Here is an 18,854-nt window from a genome sequence, read left to right on the forward strand (position 1 = left end):
AACGAGGAAATTAACGCTACCCCGATCCCTTCGAGTGTCTATCGCGGAAGCTTCTGGGTCGGCTCTCTAAATTCTATTAACAAGCCAGGAGTGATTGTCCAATCGATCCCACGTGTGCGACCCGACGACGCGCGGTGTTTATCGCGCGAGTGTACAAGTTTCGGGGCGGCCGCGATTAACCGAAATCGACGCGCCGCGTTAAGAATAGCCTGTGACATTTGGACACACCGAATCTTGTTGCCCTAGAATTTGTCTATAAATGGTGGCGGGCGGAGTTAAATGCAGCATCGGAACACGAGGATCAGTCCCGTGTACTTCAATGTCGGGGGGAAGGGAAAGAGGGGGGGAGGGAGTATAAATAGCAAAAGCTGACAAGCCAAATCTCGTCAACGGCGGCAAGATAACAGGATATCGTTTCTCGATTAATCCTGATTGAAACCTCCGCTCTTTTTTCTTTCTCTCGCTCCCCGGATCGTGTGCTAATTTTGCGCGCTCGAAATTTCAAAGTCTTCTTCGCGAAATTGTTCAAAGAAAAATCGTCTCTCCTTTCCTCCGACCTGCTTTTCCCCGGCTGCCGAAAAAGCGACCGAGAGACGCGAATGGATCTGGGACATCTTTCCGCGCGACGCTCCCAGATCTCGTTTAGCACTTCCGGCTGTGTCTTAGGAAAAACTTACAAAGAGCATTTCAGAAATAGAGAGAAAGAATGGGAGAAGGAGGGTACATACGTGCGCACGTACGTAGGCGTGTATGTACATGTGTGAAGCGTTAGAATATTCGTTGCACGAGTGAGAGATAAATTTTTAACGAGCGTCCAGCGGCGATAAGGGGTTGCAATAATAGCGCGTGCAGGCGTGCAGGTAATATCCGTGATGCACCCTCGGCCATTTTAATGGCCATTAGCGAAGTTGAGCCTGGCAGCCTGGGGGTCGAGTCACGCCATTCGCCGCTGGGACATATCCCGGGCAAGTTTCTCGTAAAATTTTACAATGCTCTACCGAAACGACCCGCACGAGATGTGTGTGTGTGTATATATATATATTGCACGTGTGTGTATATATATGTATATATGTATATTTTATATATATATAGGGTAACTTTGGCATTACCAACTCTCGCAAATTATTCGCCGCTTGTTCGCCCGTATATATTGGCGGAGCGACACGAGAGGAAATTCGGTGGTTTCGCGTCGAGCGCGCTCCAGTTGCGCGGGACGAAGTTTTGATCTCGATGCATCCGTCACCGGGGAGTGACCGGAATCGTCGGGGACGACGGGCTTCGGGTCGGCCACCCTATATCTCCCCCGCAGAGCCCGTTGACGTACAACGTTCACCGTGCCGCGCCGCGCCGTACGTCCTCGTTTCTTTTATCGCCGTGGGACTTTTTTGGGATTATTGCGCCTTACGGGGGGCGACCGTCGCGCCAACGTACAACGGTATACTCCCCCGTCCTCCTGCGCCAACGTCGACGTTGTTTTCCACGGGAATAAAAAAAAGCTCGTTACTTACCGTTACGTACCGTTTATGTTATACGCATTTACCGGCGAACGGAATCACCCACACGTAGCCCTCCGCCGCGCTATTCGAACGAGATTGCGTCGCAAAATTGTGCCAAGCCGTGGGTGTGTCAAAATAGCCTCTTTTTATGTGTTATTCCTTATCGTAACGTCGCCCCCCTCTAACTCTTTCTCGAGTCGAGGGCTGATCCCCGCGCGAGATCACGAGGAACGAGCATGCGGGGATTTCAGGCGCGCGTTATCAGTTGGAGCCTTTGAACTTGCCGACCTTTATTTCCTACCGATTACTTTGTCTTATCGAACGATGGAATGAATAAGTTTCGATATACGTTGTGACACGAACTTGCGTTAGCGTGTCTCCCTTAAGTTTATCGCGAACTTTCGAAAACGCCACGTATCACGACGTATGTATATACGTCGTGACCGAGGGATACGTGACTTCCTCGCGACGTGACGTCCTCGTTCCGCCGATCGTGCGGAACATCGGTCGATATCTTTAGAGTTTCCGCTGCTTCGCAAACTTCGCTGGTTTCACGTCTCTCGCAAGAATTTATAGAATATTAAACGCAGCGGTGTGGAGAAGGGCGGTGGGGCGGGGGGAAGAGGGAATAATGGGGCGAAGGGGGAAACGCGCGGCGGACAAGCGTCATTGCCTCGTGCGATTTCAGCTACAAAACGGCGATGTTGGGAGTCGACCTTTCTTCTCAGAGAGCTAGGCATCCGTCTTCCACGAGGGAGAACGGACGAAGATGGATGCGACTGTTACATAAAAGCTCCCGCGAACGATGTCGTTTACGATAGGAGAGGTCCGGGGCTATTTTTACCGCTGTAATATACAACTTTAAAAAGATCTGCCGTGGAATTTCTCAACGCGGATATCCACGTGTCCGCATGTCCACAGATCTGGTGTTTCTCCTTTTATTATTTATCTCTGGCCGCGCCAGAGAGATAGTTTTAGCGATATTCCCTGCAGCTCCTTTCACGTGTCCCGTGCAATTTTCCCCGCGCGTATCCCGATTCCCGCGCTTGGGGCAAAGTGCATTCAGCACTTTGACGCGCGTAGAATAAGCCGAACACTTGAGATGCCATAGTAGATCTCCGCTCCGTTGACGGGGAGATAAAGAGAGCGCAGGACGAGGTAGTTGAAAGGTACTGTTATCGTGTTACGAGAGAGAGAGAGAGAGAGAGAGGGAGAGGGAGAGAGAGATGAGTAATATCTCCGTGTATAACGTGACGCATAACGCAATTAGACGTCGGAGTTGCATGTGCGTTGACGTACCTTAATATATAGGCACTTCGCCAGCGGAGCCCGCAGGCGGCTCCGCAAACAAGTTAACGGCGGTCCTCGGGAGGGAAGAGAGATTCTCTCTCTCTCTCTCTCTCTCTCTCTCTCTTTCTCTCTCTCGTGCGAACGCGCGAGACATTCTTCTCATATACGCTACGATTGCTCTTACGGTTTTTACATCCTTTTACCGGAGGTATTTGCGGACCGCGTTTATTTTAAAATCTTAACCGTACGTAACGGCTCCAGCGCTAATTTTCCACGCGACACCGACTGCAGGCGACGGAGCATATCCTCTCTCACTCCCGTCGAACTTTTTTCCGTCGTTGACGGTGAAAGGGCGAGGAGGCGATAAAGCGCGCGGCCCTTTCGACGAAGAAAGTGCGTCGCTATCTGTCTGCTCGTCCTTTGTAGGAAGTAAACCGCATTTACGGCACAGCGAGAGAGAGAGAGAGAGAGAGAGAGAGAGAGAGAGAGAGAGACGAGAGCTTTATTGGCGCACGTGAAACGCCTGCCGCATACAGTAACCAGGAATCACTAACGAGTATACTGATTTAGACGCTTTCTCTCTCTCTCTCTCTCTCTCTCTCTCTCTCTCTGTCTTTCTCTTTCCTCTCTGTGTTTAGAGAAATGCCATTTCGGGAAAACTCTTAATTACGATATCGATCCTCGTCAGCCTCGTGCCACTCGAGCGTCCAATTAAATCTCCCGACCGGAATGATACGAAGAGCTATTTAAATACACACGTTCGCGCGAGCTTGCTCTTGAATTTGCACGGCGGGATGCGATTCGCAAAATTATCCGACCGATTGTCACACATTAATCTACATCGATTATCGCCGGGATAAAATTTCTCTCTCTTTTGTTTTCTCTCGCCAGATATCCACGTCTAGCCGTCCAGATATTTTTACGCGCGGATAAGGGAGCATAAAGCGGCGACTCTCGATGTCAGAGTCCCGGTGTGTCTTAAATTAATAAATATAGACACTTCTGGACTACGTGCGCGGTGCATCAACGTGATGGACCACCTACGTGTTCGCCGTTTATTTATAGCGCTATGAAAAGCGCTATCCTCTCGAATGCGCGCATGAATGTTTATCGCACGTTTGAAACGTTTGCGGCCGCAAAGCATAATCGGCAATTCGTCTCGGTTACCGCCTGGGGTTATGGCATTTTCTCAGCGCGGCGGTGATTTCCCAGGCGATCATCGAGGCGACGCCGTCCACATATTGACGTCAGAGATTCGGTACGCCCGTTGTTGTATTCGCGGAAAATTCTAATACACATTTAATTTCTCGCGTAAAACGTCATCGGCGACCGAGAAAGAGAGAGAGAGAGAGAAAGAGAGGAGCGGCCGTTTATAATGCCACGTTGTAGAATGTCACGGAATAAATAAAGTATCGCCTGCACAAGGCCTTTTTCTGCTGTCACACACGACATCCGTCTTTCACGGAAGAACCGGGATATGTGTGCCTCTGTATATAATGTATACTCCGGGGATAGTGGGATTAAGTTTTAATCGGAGATCTCCGGCCGATCTACGCAAATCCCCGTTACGAGATCTGCATTTTAATTAATCTAAAATTTATAGGATGTACCTCGACTATATATACCGGCCATGATTTGTGTGCCGCCGTTTGCGCTTTACTATACGAATATTGCGAACGCGCGATGCAATTACCGTTGAAATATAATATCGCGTAACTGGGACGAGAGGTTCTTCTTACTCTCGCCCGTCCTCTCTTATCTCAAACACTTGCTCCCCGAGACGTATATAATTCCGCGCGCGGTCCATTGTCGTGTACGTAACATTGTCGTGCGTGAATACACGTTTATACACGGGGCGACGGGATGCGTCAGCGATACGCGGAGAAGAACGCCCCCTCGACGTCCGTCGACGGCAATTACGTTTTTAAGTAGCAACAATGTAATCCCAGAAAATCGAAACGGAAACGCATGCGTGTAGCCGCGAAGGCCTTGGGGGTTAATTCGTAATAGGCTTCGGCCCTCATCACCGAAATCACATTTTCGCGAGGCGTACGTAGGCGTCGTAATTTCTCCACTAAGTTCTCTAGTTCGTGGCACGATTAATTAGATTATTTATGCACGGCTGCTTTAGTCTAACAGTTGATCATTTAAGCCACGAAATTGTTTATGAATTTCTGCTGGAGAGGGTGGACTATAGTAATTGGAGAAAGATGATCCATTATTATTATTAAAGCTATACTCTAATCAGCACAAACGTCGTTATATTATTAATCCTTAATGTATTTCGCGTACCTTCTGGTTTCTACAAGATCTGATGTATAACTTAATAATGAGATAACAAGGCGCCTGTTTATCGGAAAATCCAAACGTACGTCGTATAAGAGCGGATTATACAAAGTAAAGATTAAAGCGTGGGATTATCGATAATTATGCTCGGATTACCGGACTGTGGAAGAATATTCGTGCTTGTCGTTAGGCGCTATGTTTTTTTTTATTTTTATTATTTTTCCACGGACATAGCCGAGTTAATTGGACGCGGGTTTCGACGTAGATTAATTAATCGAATCCCGGCCCAATTGCCGCTCGTGCGTAACCGGCCGACCGCCCGGTTAAGAAAATGATTTACGAAAGGGATTAAGGAACAAATACGCTTTTGCTATATAATAATCGCGAAATTACGGAACGGTTTGAAGGAAATACGCGAAGTATTTTATTGACAGTGTAGTATTTATTGAACGAGCGCGGGAAGGTGGAGTTTAACGGGTCGATCAATTTTCCGGATGTTTCGTTCGTTCGTTCGCTCGCTCGGCGACCACTACCCTGATGATCTTTTGCACACAACGAAATGGGAACGCGAAATCCGCTCGCGCACGAACGCCTAGACCTATACAAATGTATACGCGTGGTATAAAAGAGCCTAGATATAGTGCAAGTAACTTTGCGCCTCGCCCCTCTGGTCTCCTTTTTTTTTCTTTCTCTCTCCGCGAATGTATTCATGACGTTCCCGCATTTCAATGTGACGATCCCGCCCCACGTTTGGACAAAACCCCCCGGTCTCTCAAATATCGCGGTCTCGCGTAATAAATATTTCTCCAACGGGTATCTTTGTAACGACAAAAATTATTATCGTTCCGCGATAGCGCGTCGTGTTACGTATTTCCCCAACGCGAAATCCTACAAAAAATTTTATTCGAGATTTCGTATAAGTCGCTCTTTCCTTCTTTCTTTTTTTTTTCAACAAACGTTCGTATACATGTAAAATTCGCACATTGCGAATTACGAAAACGGAACGGTGGCGATTATCCGGGGAAATATTTCATTTGACGTGGTGATAAAGACTGCGGAATTTATTGCGAGATTAATTCGGTAAAATTAGATTTATATTACGATCACGCCACTCGCAATGGTATTATATTATATTTCGACAGAGAGAGAGAGAGAGAGAGAGAGAGAGAGAGAGAGAGAGAGAGAGAGAGAGGAGAAACGCAAACGAACTCTTAACGACCGGAATAAAATAAACGCATTTCGCGTTGTTTTATCTCGATATCGATTAAATGCGTCGCGGACCGTAATTTAGCCGCGACCCACATTCGCGGGCGAGGCGCGGAGATAGGGATCGGGTACTACGGGACGCGCGCGGATTGCAAAAGGTCAAGTGTCCATTGAAAATCGGTGAGATTCGGCGTAGAAGCGAGGGCACAACTGGGCGACGTGAAATTTTCATATTCCACTGGGCGCGGGATGCTTCGTCCGCTCGAATAGCTCGAGGTACGGGACCGTAATTGAATAAGGGGGACGCGGCGGGCTAACTGGAGCGCGCGACGCTATATTTCGTGCCGCGGAACAATTTCGTCGTATTGTAATCCAGTGTCATTCGCTAAACGCGCCGGGGCAACGCCGTGTAATCAGCGTGAATCAGGGCTTAATTAATTTTAATGCCGCGCGACGGTCGTAGTTGTGCAGCTACAAATTGCTCGAATAACCCATTTCGTCACCCCCCTCCTCTCTCTCTCATTCTCTCGGGCCGCAGTCACACTGGCCGCTTCTTCGCGCGCGACACTCGTTCGTCCATTAAAAAGACCGTAATTACGCGCGATTGTTTTTACGTTCTTACGGAACTGCAAAGGCTACCGCGCGTCGCGCTATCGAAAAGCAATTAACTAAAGAGGAAAGTGCAGTTTTTGCTCTATTAAAGTTATTGCAGGTTAAACAAGGAAGTACTGTCGTCCGCGTGAAGGTGCCACGTGCGTGCCTTTGAAGCTGGCGTGTTGCATTTGTCAAAAAAAAAAGGGGAGGTGGGGGGTAAAAAAAAAGAAAAGGAGATGATGCAGCGGTAATATACATTATAACACGATGCGATATATACATTGTTGCTCCATTTGCTCGATGTATATTTAGCTGTAATGATGCGGAGCCCAAGCGTCCGTCCCATGTGCCGTGACCACATCCGCGTGCGAGCGGAAGGACCTTTCACGTGCGCCCGCCGTATCCTCCCCGGGCAAATATGCGCGTTCCATTATGCAGAAGACCGTGCTTAGATCCAGCCGGCGGTGCTTATTGCACGCGCTACGTGCTACTAAAAATAGACGGAGGCGTATGTAGAATAATGTAATGAGTCGCGACATAAATGGGGCCGTGGATGGCCGATGTGGTCGGTGCGGTGCTAATTAAAGTGCGTGGTTTTGGGGCGGTGGAGAACGGGCGGAGAAATAGAGACAGAGAGGGGGAGAGAGAGAGCATACAGAGAGAAAGCTCGGCTTACGATCCCATGATAAATTCGTGCCACGACACGTTAGATTACACCCGTGGGTTGAGAGGGATGATACTCGGATAAAGATCACTGCTGCCGGATAGCACGTGACGGGCTCGTAAGTGGATGCGACGCCCTCCTCCGTCTCTCTCTCTCTCTCTCATTTGGTTTATTTCTTATTGCAATATGATATACTCGCTTTTTTTTTGCATTAAGTCGCAAGCATGCCGTTCAGTTTATCCAACCGATCAATTTCAGCATGCGCGCCTTTCCTCCCTCATCCGAGACTTCGCACTGTTAAACTTATAGTGCAGTCAAATTTAAAACTCTATTTGAGTCTCCACTGCTCCTATTTAATAAATAGTTATTTTTACTATAATTAAAACGATGGAGTTAAAGAATTTAAAGCAGTGCAAATTTAACTCAAATTTGGATCAGATTCAATTGTCTTATAGTTAAAAATAACTATATACATTAAGTGAAAGCAGTGGCAACTCAAATAAGGTTAAATTGAACACCGTAAATTTAACAATGTGGAAAGCAATAAAAATACAGCGATTTTTATTTTCGTTATTTGCCGTAAACTCTCTTTTCTCTCTTCGAAGAGAAATCGTTCTCCAAATCGTTCTCGCTTTGAGTTTATTGGATACGAAAATTGACGTCTTTGTGAAAGACGTTTGACATTTTATTTCGTTACAATATTTCTCGTGCTCCCTTTTCGTGCACGAAACTTTTTTCGTTAGAAAAATATATATCCGCTCGGAGAACTTGTAGAATACATTGCTATTTATATTTCGCTGAACGTAACGCAATAGAATATGCTTTTTTTTTTTCGATAACAATCGTATAATTCTACGTCAAAGAATAATATTGTTCCACTACCGCGTAACGAAGCTCCGGATTTTCTTTCGCAAAGCGAGAGATGCATTTTTGCATTTAGCCTGCGACGCTGAATAATCGAGAAGCAGTACCTGAAAACCCCCGAGTCTCCGCGCCTGACCCGAGAATGTCTGACCCCTTTTTGCGCGATAAGTATTAGAACGTCGTTTTTCAACCCGGCGATGGGTTGGAAAGAGCCTCCATTTCGTATATCTAGGGCTAAAAGCTGCTGAAAATATCTTCGGGCTGAGGTGGATTAATCTCGACGTACAATCGTACGAAGCGCGTCATATATCGGTTGTTACAATGCAACGGAAGGAAAAACGTCGGGAGAAAAATCTGCCAGAAGCGACAGCGATTTCGATTTATCTTCGTTCTATGCGAAGCTGTGTCCGCGCGTCAGTAATTGTGTCTATCGACCTCCGCCGATCCCGGATCCACATCTATCTCATCATCTTCGGTATACCGAGGGATCTCGCGCGTCCGCGCGCCGCGTTATCGCTGCAGGTATAACTGCAGTTCTCGCTCACAGTGGCCGCTGTGATTGACAAGCGCATGCAGAGAGACGCCGGATGTCTCTCCGTTTAATATATGTCGTAACAACGGCCGAAGGCACTCCGGTAATTTAAGGGAAACGATCGATGCCTTCCCACGGCCCCGCGGATTCGGCAGCTCGCGTCAGGACGGAATGGATTTCCAGGTCAGAAGGTCACGGCGGCGGGCGTTCGCGAGCGGCGCACAAGCGGGCAAACACATCCAGTACACAATATTGAGAATTCAGTGCTTTCAGAGCGGCCTCGTTTTCTCGTCGCCCGCACGCGTCGGAATTGCGTGACGTGGTGTGTCCTCTCCCTCTGTCTCTCTGTACCCCTCTCTCTCTCTCTCTCTCTTTTTCTAGTTCTCGCTCTCGCTCTTTCTCACTCTCCTCGTCTCTCCCGGCTTATTCCGCCGCTGGCGGCTACGTTTGTTCATAAAATATGTATGGCGCGGTATACATATATATTGCGCGCGCGCGCGAGAGAGGGTTTAGGAAAGGCGGGGACCATCCCCGAGAACATAGCCCATTTTTTGTCGCGCAATACGAGGGATGACGGAGGTGGAAAGGAGCGATGGCTTTTGCCCGGTCAGGTCCGCCCGCGCGCGCCGCTCCTCTTCCTCTCTCTTGCCTTTCGCTCTAATACCTTTAAAATATTGATGGAAGAGATACCTTCGGCATTCAAACTGAGCGATAAGGTTCATCCATCCTTCCTTGCCATCCCCGTATTTATCATTTCGTTTAAATGCAAATTTATTTTCGACGTCGTCAATGAAAAATGTATCACCGCGGGGGAAAATATATCGTGACATTTATGAGCATATTTCATCTGCAATCATTTTCCAATTTTATCGACAGTATATATACGCGCTTTCGTGAAGGTGCCATGATATCCGCATAGTATATTGTATTTGTTTAATATTACATCTCCGTTTTGTTTGCTGAAACGGAAAAGCTTTTAGGAGAACGGAACCGGCGTACAAATATAGTTCTTGTGAAAAGTCATAGTTTAGCGACACTTTTTATTGGTACCATCGATTTGTTCGAAACGTTCCGTTTTATTCCACGTTCTATTCGCCCGGACTCGATTTAACACGGTATAAAAATCGCACCGCCCAAAGGCTTTCGGCAATAGAAAACCTTTGCACAAGTTAGGGATGACAGTAATTGCCAGTATTGTTATCTGATAACGGGAGCTGGATTAATCGCCGGCGAATTCATTCTTACGCGGCTTACGTTTTCGCCGGTTTCCGTGGATCTCGTATTTTTTTTTTTTTACTAACACGGGGATGCACGTCGAGCGATAGTATCGGATTTCTCGGGCGGGGTGTATATGCATCGCAGCTGTTAACCGCGAGCTGTCGCGGCGCGTCCCAAATGAATTAAGTAGAGCGTATCCGCGTCGTGTCTGACCCAGTTGAAAGTGCGTGCCTAAATATCTCACCGGCATCCTCAGACGCGTCCAAGGCCGCGCGAGCGATACGAATGATGACAATGAAACGGCTGATCGATTGAGATCTCGTCCCGGTTCGAGCGTGGAGCATATAATACACGTTTGAAGCCGAGACGCGAGATCGCGAAGTACGAGTCGACGGAGGAGGCGGGGCGGGTCCGACACGCTTTTCAAGCGCTCGGAAGAGGAAATTAATTTTCTCAAAGTCGAGAGAAAACTCGATTCGGTCTAATCCGGAGTAATTTTCTCCTCGAGTTCCTCGCAGAAACGTGAGCGCTCCCGCCCGCCTCAGCCGCCGTAATGATCCAGCCGATCCGCGAGCTCTCGTAATAGCCGCATCCCGGCGGGTCCCGTTTTCTCCGGTCAAGGGATGCAGAGGAGACTCCGACGGACACGGGGATAATCAGTCACGCGGCAGTCGCGCGATGATTAATCGGCCGAGTTAGCCCCAGCGTCGATGATTAATTGAACGTTACGTGACGAGGGAGACGCGCGGGGGAGGGTGCAGGAGGCGCGAAGGACGAGAAGAAATGCCTTTTTCCCGCGAATATTCGACCGGCTCGACACTCGCGCGAATATTCATCCCTTCTCGAGGGATGAATATTCGCGCCAACACGGGAAGTCCATTATATACCTATGCGATCGTTACACCTCCCCCTTTTCGTCCCTCTTACCCAATCCGCCCTCGGGCGGCCAATCTCTCGGGATACAAGATGATTCGCCCGATTACGTTGCGGAACATTAATTGCTTCGCGTGTCCTCTCGCTCGAAGTGTTCGCCGGCATGCGAGTCACGCGTGTTTTACGAGCGCGCGACAGGAAAATAATTTCCCGCCCCCGGGAACTCTATATACTGTATCCGCCGGAGTCTCCGTGCTCCGCTGAGTTATTTCGAACAATGCCGGGCAACCAAGCGGTTCGGAATCTACACAACAATTGCATTCAGGGTTGAAGCCAATTAAACTCGGTTACGAGGAGGATTCATCGGGCGTTACTTCGATCGCAATTGAATTTCACGAAGCGCGAAAATGCGACGAAAACATACGGTGTTTTATCCGGCGCGACGTATAATCGCGATGAATAAATGCCGCGCGATTGTATTCGTCACTCGTGGAGTGAAACGATAGAGAAAGAGTGAGAAAGACAGAGGCACCGCGGACACCGCGTGCGGGACGAAGAAACGCGAGTCTTTTTCAACGCGCGATGAATAGATCGGCCTCGCGGCGGGGGTGGTGGTCGCGCGACGTCGCGCCGCACAAAGGCCGCGTTCGAATTTCGATATCGCGACTCGCGGGCATGAAAGCGCGCGAGGGATGAGAATGGACGTGTGGCACAAAAGGGAGAGAGAGAGAGAGAAAAAAAGACAGAGAACACCTGACCGATCGACACGGGGCGCCTCCCGATCTCACCTGGCATTCAACGCCGCGCGTGCACGTACATACACCCCCCCCCCTCCCCGTTCCGCTCCGGATGATGTGCCCAACACCTACGCCGCCACTCACGGGGCTGGAAAAGTGGCCCCGACAATAAAGCAAATACCGGCTGGCGTGTCGGGAAGACGAGTGTCCGCCCACGTGTCGTCAATAATTCCCGCCGATTTGCCCCCCGATGTCCAATAATCGGCGTCCGTAATATAGATTCAGGACTCGAGGGAACGAGTTTGATTTAACGTCACCGAATTTCTTCGCGACCGACGTTTGACCGGTGAAGCACACGCATTCGTCAGTCGCTCGGGATACACGTGGTAGCTCGGCACCGGCGTGTTACGTCATTGACGTCGTCGTACATCGTAGGCGTTTGTCTTATTTTATTATTGAGAGGATACGCCAAAACCTATCTTTTTTTTTCGTAACCTTTACGTCACTCTGAGTGACTTCGAGGAATTCTTCATGAGGCGTCGAACGTGAGGTTTTACCGGACGATTATTGACAAAATAATAGATGCGCCCGATAAAACATAGCTGATCCGGTACATTCGGGCATGCTGTGCAAACAAACGACAAATAGGATTAACGCGCTCGATCGTTACTTTCGGCGAAACGAAAAGAAATAGCGAATTTAGAATTGGACCCGCGAGTTCAGTTCCTTTCAAAACTGCCTGACTTACGAGACCCAATGCTCCACTTCCGAGCTAAAGATACGTCCTGCGTCCGTCGCAGGTATCTCCTCCATTTCTCGTCTTACAGGTACCCCACGTGGAAAAACATCCCCCTGTATAAATTGCATGAGAAATGAAATACCGGCGCAATATAAATATGGCTGCGCACTCGAGATTGAAATGAAAAAGTCGAGTACACACCGAGTACTCGACCGGCGGAGGAAAACTCTCTCGTTTCCCTTCGTCGGTCGAGCGACCGAAAGAAAGAGAGCTGATAATCTTAAAGATTAAAGTATGAAAAAATATATAGAGGCTTTCACGGGATCGACGTGAAAAGCGGAAACGTTTTTAGAGAAACGAATAACGCATCGTGTATGTATAGGATGTGCTCTCGCGTATGTCCCGGGAGAGAAAATAACGAGGAGGGTACCTCGGGTGATTTATTTTTTTTTTTAATTCAGGAATAGAGGGCGGAGCCCGATTTCTCTCTTTCTCTCTCTCTCTCTCTCTCTCTCTCGGAATATCACGGGATTTTCAAGTCCACCGCCGTGTGGGCGACCCTCGTCGGGAAGGGGGAGGGAGATAGCGCGCGCGAAGCTCCGATACACCCTGTCTACCTGTCAATAACGACGACACGTACGGCTGCCGGCGCCGCGAGGGAGGCCGGTGGAGGAAGGAGGGCGCGAGGCATTATTCGCGGCGGATAAGCGCGGTGATAACGCCTCGCGGCGCGCGGCGACCGAGCCGAGGTTTATTGACAGCCGCGCGCCGCATCTCGTGCCGCGCGCGCTTTTTCGCCTCGTGACTCCCGCGGCGCGGCGCGGCGTCGGCGTCGGCGTCGGCGTCGAGTACAATGGCGCACGTGGTATCCGCGCGTGTGACACGCGGCTGACGCGGCGGCGGCGGTGACGGCGGCGGCGGCGGCGGCCCAACTGCAGCTGCCGCGCCGGGGCGCGCGGAGAGGAAGGGGACGAGCGGACGAAACGGAACGAGCTAGCGTTGCGAGCTGCGAACAATGCAGGGGCGCGCGGGATATACTTATTTATAAACGACACGACGAAGCGGCGGCGGTGGCATGACATGCGCCATGGGAAATAGGGCAGCGCGCTAAACCCCCGTGCCAGAGAGAGGAGCCAGAGCCAAGCCAGAAGAGGAGCGGCGCGAAGCGCGTCTCGCGGAAGTCTTCACGGGCCGATGCGTCGCCGCCGGCCGTCGCGATTACCGTTGCGGCGAGCCCGCGAGCCGGAGCCGCGTCCTCCGTCGCATCATCGCCGCCGCCGTCGTCGTCGTCGTCGTCGTCGTCGTCGTCGTGGCGCGTGACATGTCGCCGCGGGTGGCACGCCGTCGCCGGTTCGCGAGGCAGCGCTCGCCGGAGCGGTAAAGCGGAGCCCGCGCGCGCGGAGTCACGCACGTGCCACGCGGATGCCGTCGTCCGCGAGCCGCGGGTCGCAGGTCAAATGTCGAAGCAACGGAGGGCCCGCTCCCGTTTCAAGGTACACCGCGAAGGTTATAGGCACACGCGGCGAAGGGACGCGTGCGAGAGAGAAAGCAAGGGTGGCGATACGTACGGCAGTCCACGCGCGGTGGTGGTAGTAGGCGACGGGAATCTCCAGCTCTCTCTAATTAGGTCGCCCGCCTGCCCGCCCGAATGTCCCGCCGGCTTAATAATCGCTTCCTGCCGCGGCCCCCGTGACAATGCCGTTATCGATTGTTTATGTAGACAATGGACCGGTTGGCCGGAGAGCAACGAGCATCGCGAGGCGACGTCGTTTCGCAACGTCGAAATTCTATAGCTCGTTCCGCTAGGTCGGGTCCGTGCCAGCAGCTTTAATCCTCGTTTGCGGGATGGAAAACGGAGCAGCTGGGACGCGGGACCGTCGCTCGATCGGAAACAATGCTCCGCGATGCTTATCCGCATTTTTGGAGCGCCGTTTAAGTCATAACCTTGCGATGAAAATAATCTGCCGGTGAATTGAAAAGATACACGAGACTCGAATTTGTCAACTCTTACGAATTTTCTCTCTTTAAATTTTTTTTCTTTCATATTTACAAAAATGAATCTCTTTAAATTTATTTTAATGCATCTGCTTTTCAGAGAATTGGCAGATTTATGTTTCTCATTCGGTATTTTCAAAATTATGAATTAGAACGGTACACACAATAGGAAGAAAACATCATTATTACATTCCTTCTTAATGCAGCATATAATTATAATAACACAAATGTGATTATTTCTTATGTATCAGGTGATAACTCCGCTTCGGTCTTTGGTTCTCTGTGGTGAAAACAGGCAAGACATGGAGGAGTGGTTGAACACACTAAGAACAGCGACGGACAGTCGTCCTCAGGGTGATCCTGGAACTGCCGAGTTGCTAGGGGGTAATCATCAGTGGTATGCAACTAGTCACGCTAGACCTACGTATTGCAATGTCTGCAGAGATGCCCTGCACGGTAAGCATCTTTTCTTAATTACTTGAACTTATCGTAAAGATGACAATTGAATTTATGCAACGCTGTATTGTTGCAGGTGTTACTTCCCACGGTTTAAGTTGTGAGGCTTGTAAATACAAGGTGCACAAGAGATGTAGCGCAAAAGCAATAAACAATTGCAAGTGGACCACTTTAGCATCCATTGGAAAGGACATCATTGAGGACCAAGATGGGGTGTGCATACATGTTATCTTATTAAAATATATATCTTTGGGAATTAATAATCAATAAAAGTATAATTTTTATCGAACCTATATCTTTTAATAACACCTGGCAATTGCTCATCTAATAAATCAAGAATTCATATAATTCACGTATCATTTAATCTGTACATTGTAGAACATCACAATGCCACATCAGTGGATGGAGGGAAATTTGCCGGTGTCCTCAAAATGCTCTATCTGTGAAAAGACATGTGGCTCTGTACTTAGGTATTTACATTTTCCAGTGCATTTTTACGTTTAAGCGTAATTGATACAATTGAGTAAATCAACATGTTATTCATAGGCTGCAAGATTGGCGGTGTTTATGGTGCAAAACAACTGTGCATACAGCATGCAGACCTGCCATAAGTATCAAGTGTCCACTAGGACCATCTAAACTCAGTGTAGTGCCTCCTACGGCTTTGCATAGTATAGGTAATTTTCGTGCTATTACAGTTCGTATTACAAATTATATCATGATTCGCGTGGGCGGAGACAGTTTGATACTTGTATATTGGAAACATGAAACTTTTCTAATAGCAATAATATAATATATGTTATATACGGTTCGATTATTATCGTGCAGGTAACGACGAAGCTTGGGAAGCAGTTAGACCTACGGGATGCAGTCCACTTTTAGTATTTGTAAACAGTAAATCTGGTGACAATCAAGGTATTAAGTTTCTTAGGAGATTTAAACAATTATTGAATCCCGCACAAGTGTTCGACCTTATAAACGGAGGACCAGGTCCAGGGTGAATAAATCTTTATACATATACTAATTGCAATCAATCTATTAATTCGTAAATTATATATATATAATAAACATGTTGAATCGTATTTTTTGCTCAGATTAAGACTGTTCCGACACTTTGATCCATTCCGGATCTTAGTCTGTAGTGGCGATGGATCCGTAGGATGGGTGCTTTCAGAAATCGATCGGCTTGGAATGCACGTGAGTAAACGTGTATTTTAAAATCGGTCGACTTTACGCGAAGGAAACTTCTCTATCTCTTTCAGCATGATTTCTTAGCGACTCGTTTAAAATTTAATTACCGCTCTACCTAGGGCTGCATTGTTTAAGCGTATTTACTTCTGCGCCTAGTAACTTAGCTCTTAACGATACTTTTCTGCGTTATACAATGCATGAATATATTTTACGGCCTATTTACGATATACATGAGAATACATTATCGTGTACTGTTTCAATATGTATTTTTTAACATGCAGTAGAATTCTTAATTATATATCAATATTTCGGAGAATGAAAGTAGAGGCGAGGATTTATATATATATACATAATTATTATTAAATATTTTGAAGTATCAGTTGAAATAAAATATATACGAATAAAAAATATATACGAATCTTTCTTACCGAACATTTGGATTAAACGAAAATTAGGACACGTGTCTTTTGATGTTCTCGAAGCATCAGCGTCAGAATTAATAAGAGAGTATATTTAGACAAGAGATAACACGATTAAATCAGATTTAAATTTTCACCCTCTCCAATATCGAAATTCTTGAAATTGTGAGATTCGTAATTTACTATGGTTTGATTAACTCCTCTGAATTATAATCTTTTGAGGAGGGTGCAAAACTTGGATTGGATTTAGCTCACTTCTTGTTCAAATAAGTTATTCACCTAACAACTCTGATAATTTTTTGAAAAGGTATGGAAGTTATATTGGAAGATGTATATTCAAACTTTTATTTATCTTACTTAATCTTGCAAAGGGAGATTGATCACACAGAACGAACATTTCAAATATTTTCTTCAATTTATTATAACTCGAAAAATAAAACTTTCTCCTCCGGTCCCCTGTTCTCATTCTTTTGAAGTATTGATATATATAGGTATATATATATTTTTTTTTGGAATCTATACTTATACATTCTATACTTATACTGTTATACTTTGAGTCGTACTAATATTTACTCAGATCTGACGATGTTGCAGTCAGTGGTATTAATTTTTTCAAGTTTCCGATTATAAACTGCATGGCGTGTCTCTTTTATGATTTTATTCCAGATGAAACCGGTGTGTGTGCTTTAGGCTTCTTTATGTACGCGAAGCTTCGTTAACTTTTTTTGCAGGCGGTAAGTGTGCATGACTAATGTATCTATATATCTAATCTACAGCTCTCATTAGGAATTATTAACATATATTACTGAATGCATTGCACAGAGAATGGTGAGAGAGTTACATTTTTTCATATAAATCTGCAGAAGCAATGCCAGATCGGGGTACTACCTTTGGGAACAGGAAATGACTTGGCGCGCGTGTTGGGATGGGGATCGTCGTGCGACGATGACACGCATTTACCTCAGCTACTGGAGAAGTACGAGAAAGCGGGCACGAAGATGCTGGATCGATGGAGTATTATGACATTTGAACGCAGCATATCTCTGCCATGTCACAAAGTGACTCAGCCCGACCCGGCTATAAGATCGAGCATAGCTCATCAGTACGAAGACAGCGTTCTAGCTCACATAACAAACATTTTGCAATCTGATCAGGAGAGCGTAGTTATATCTAGTGCCAAGTGAGTAATTGCGATCACATGTGTGTGGGTACATATATATATGAAATTGCACAAGCTTTTGAGTTTTGGCATAATAAACCGAGATTTTCCCCGACAGAGTTTTATGTGAAACAGTAAAAGATTTTGCAACACACATACTGGAAGCCAGTCTAAACACAGGGGACCAACAATTGGGAGAAAAATGCACAATACTTCAACAAAAACTCGACCTGTTGTTGCAAACATTATCGAAAGAGGAAAGCTATTTATCCGATAGCACAGAAGACATTGACATTGGCACTCTAAAAACCGAAACTTTCAGCAGCGTCCAGGAGAAAGGTGCTTTAGAAAAGCCGGAGAAAGAAATGACGAATTTAAAAAAAGTCAAAAGAAGAAGATGTTACATGGAAAGAGATGTTGTGATGTCTCGGTACAGTATATATTCATATATCTTGTACACGAAATGTAGAAAGGCAAGATGTAATGTTTTAATGATATTTACAGAGCGAATAGCTTGAAAAGAGCTATCAGAAGATTAGTGGAACACACGGAAACGGCTGTCGACGAGCAGAACGATCCGAACGAGAAGCAAGGCGGCAAGATGCCGAATATCACCATAATACCCGACAGTTCTCCGATAAATATTATGACGAGTAAGTACTTTGTATCTACGTAAAACAGTGATTTTTGTTCATTTTTTTTTCTTCAAATATTATGCATAATTTAGGCAAAAAGCATCAATTGGATATCCCCGGTTTCTCGCCAACAGATCGGGCCGACAGCATAAGTTTAATACCGACTGTAGAATCCGTCAGCAGCATAGAGATTTCACCCTGCCCAAGTCCTACGCCTAACGTGGCATCGTTGAGCCCAATGCCGGATTTGAGGAGAGACTCGCAGCCCGAGGAATTACTGACTCTACCCGCGCCCGACGGTTTCGCCGACAGCAGGCGCAACAGCGAAAACATACCGCAAGGGTAACTTTCGATTCGAATGGCGTATCGTCGGTGTCTGAATTTCTTAAGGGGTTACACCACAGTAGAAATTTCAAAAAATCGATTTTTTTTTTATTGGCTTAAAAAATCCTTTGAACCCTCTAGAATAAGAGACAAACGGTTTTATATCTGCCAGAAAT

At 47.1% G+C, this 18,854-nt stretch overlaps 1 protein-coding gene across 2 annotated transcripts in view; it reads left to right on the forward strand.

Annotated features, from left to right (window-relative positions):
• LOC105448889 (diacylglycerol kinase eta) overlaps positions 1 to 18,854 on the forward strand; it is a 33,070-nt gene that overhangs the window by 7,384 nt on the left and 6,832 nt on the right. The window contains exons 1-12 of one of the 2 annotated variants that reach the window (XM_011687735.1): positions 13,929 to 13,992; positions 14,746 to 14,950; positions 15,027 to 15,163; positions 15,329 to 15,420; positions 15,497 to 15,627; positions 15,779 to 15,947; positions 16,045 to 16,147; positions 17,292 to 17,294; positions 17,424 to 17,740; positions 17,838 to 18,149; positions 18,224 to 18,372; positions 18,447 to 18,696. In XM_011687735.1, the coding sequence (XP_011686037.1) occupies positions 13,957 to 13,992; positions 14,746 to 14,950; positions 15,027 to 15,163; positions 15,329 to 15,420; positions 15,497 to 15,627; positions 15,779 to 15,947; positions 16,045 to 16,147; positions 17,292 to 17,294; positions 17,424 to 17,740; positions 17,838 to 18,149; positions 18,224 to 18,372; positions 18,447 to 18,696 (1,904 nt within the window). In that variant the 5' untranslated portion in view covers positions 13,929 to 13,956. Of the gene's footprint in view, positions 1 to 13,928; positions 13,993 to 14,745; positions 14,951 to 15,026; positions 15,164 to 15,328; positions 15,421 to 15,496; positions 15,628 to 15,778; positions 15,948 to 16,044; positions 16,148 to 17,291; positions 17,295 to 17,423; positions 17,741 to 17,837; positions 18,150 to 18,223; positions 18,373 to 18,446; positions 18,697 to 18,854 lie in introns of those variants that run through there. The other variant, XM_011687736.1, reaches the window with a different exon arrangement.

This window comes from Wasmannia auropunctata, unplaced genomic scaffold, assembly GCF_000956235.1.
Source record: "Wasmannia auropunctata unplaced genomic scaffold, wasmannia.A_1.0 LD336078.1, whole genome shotgun sequence".
Classification (NCBI taxonomy): Eukaryota; Metazoa; Arthropoda; class Insecta; order Hymenoptera; family Formicidae; genus Wasmannia; species Wasmannia auropunctata.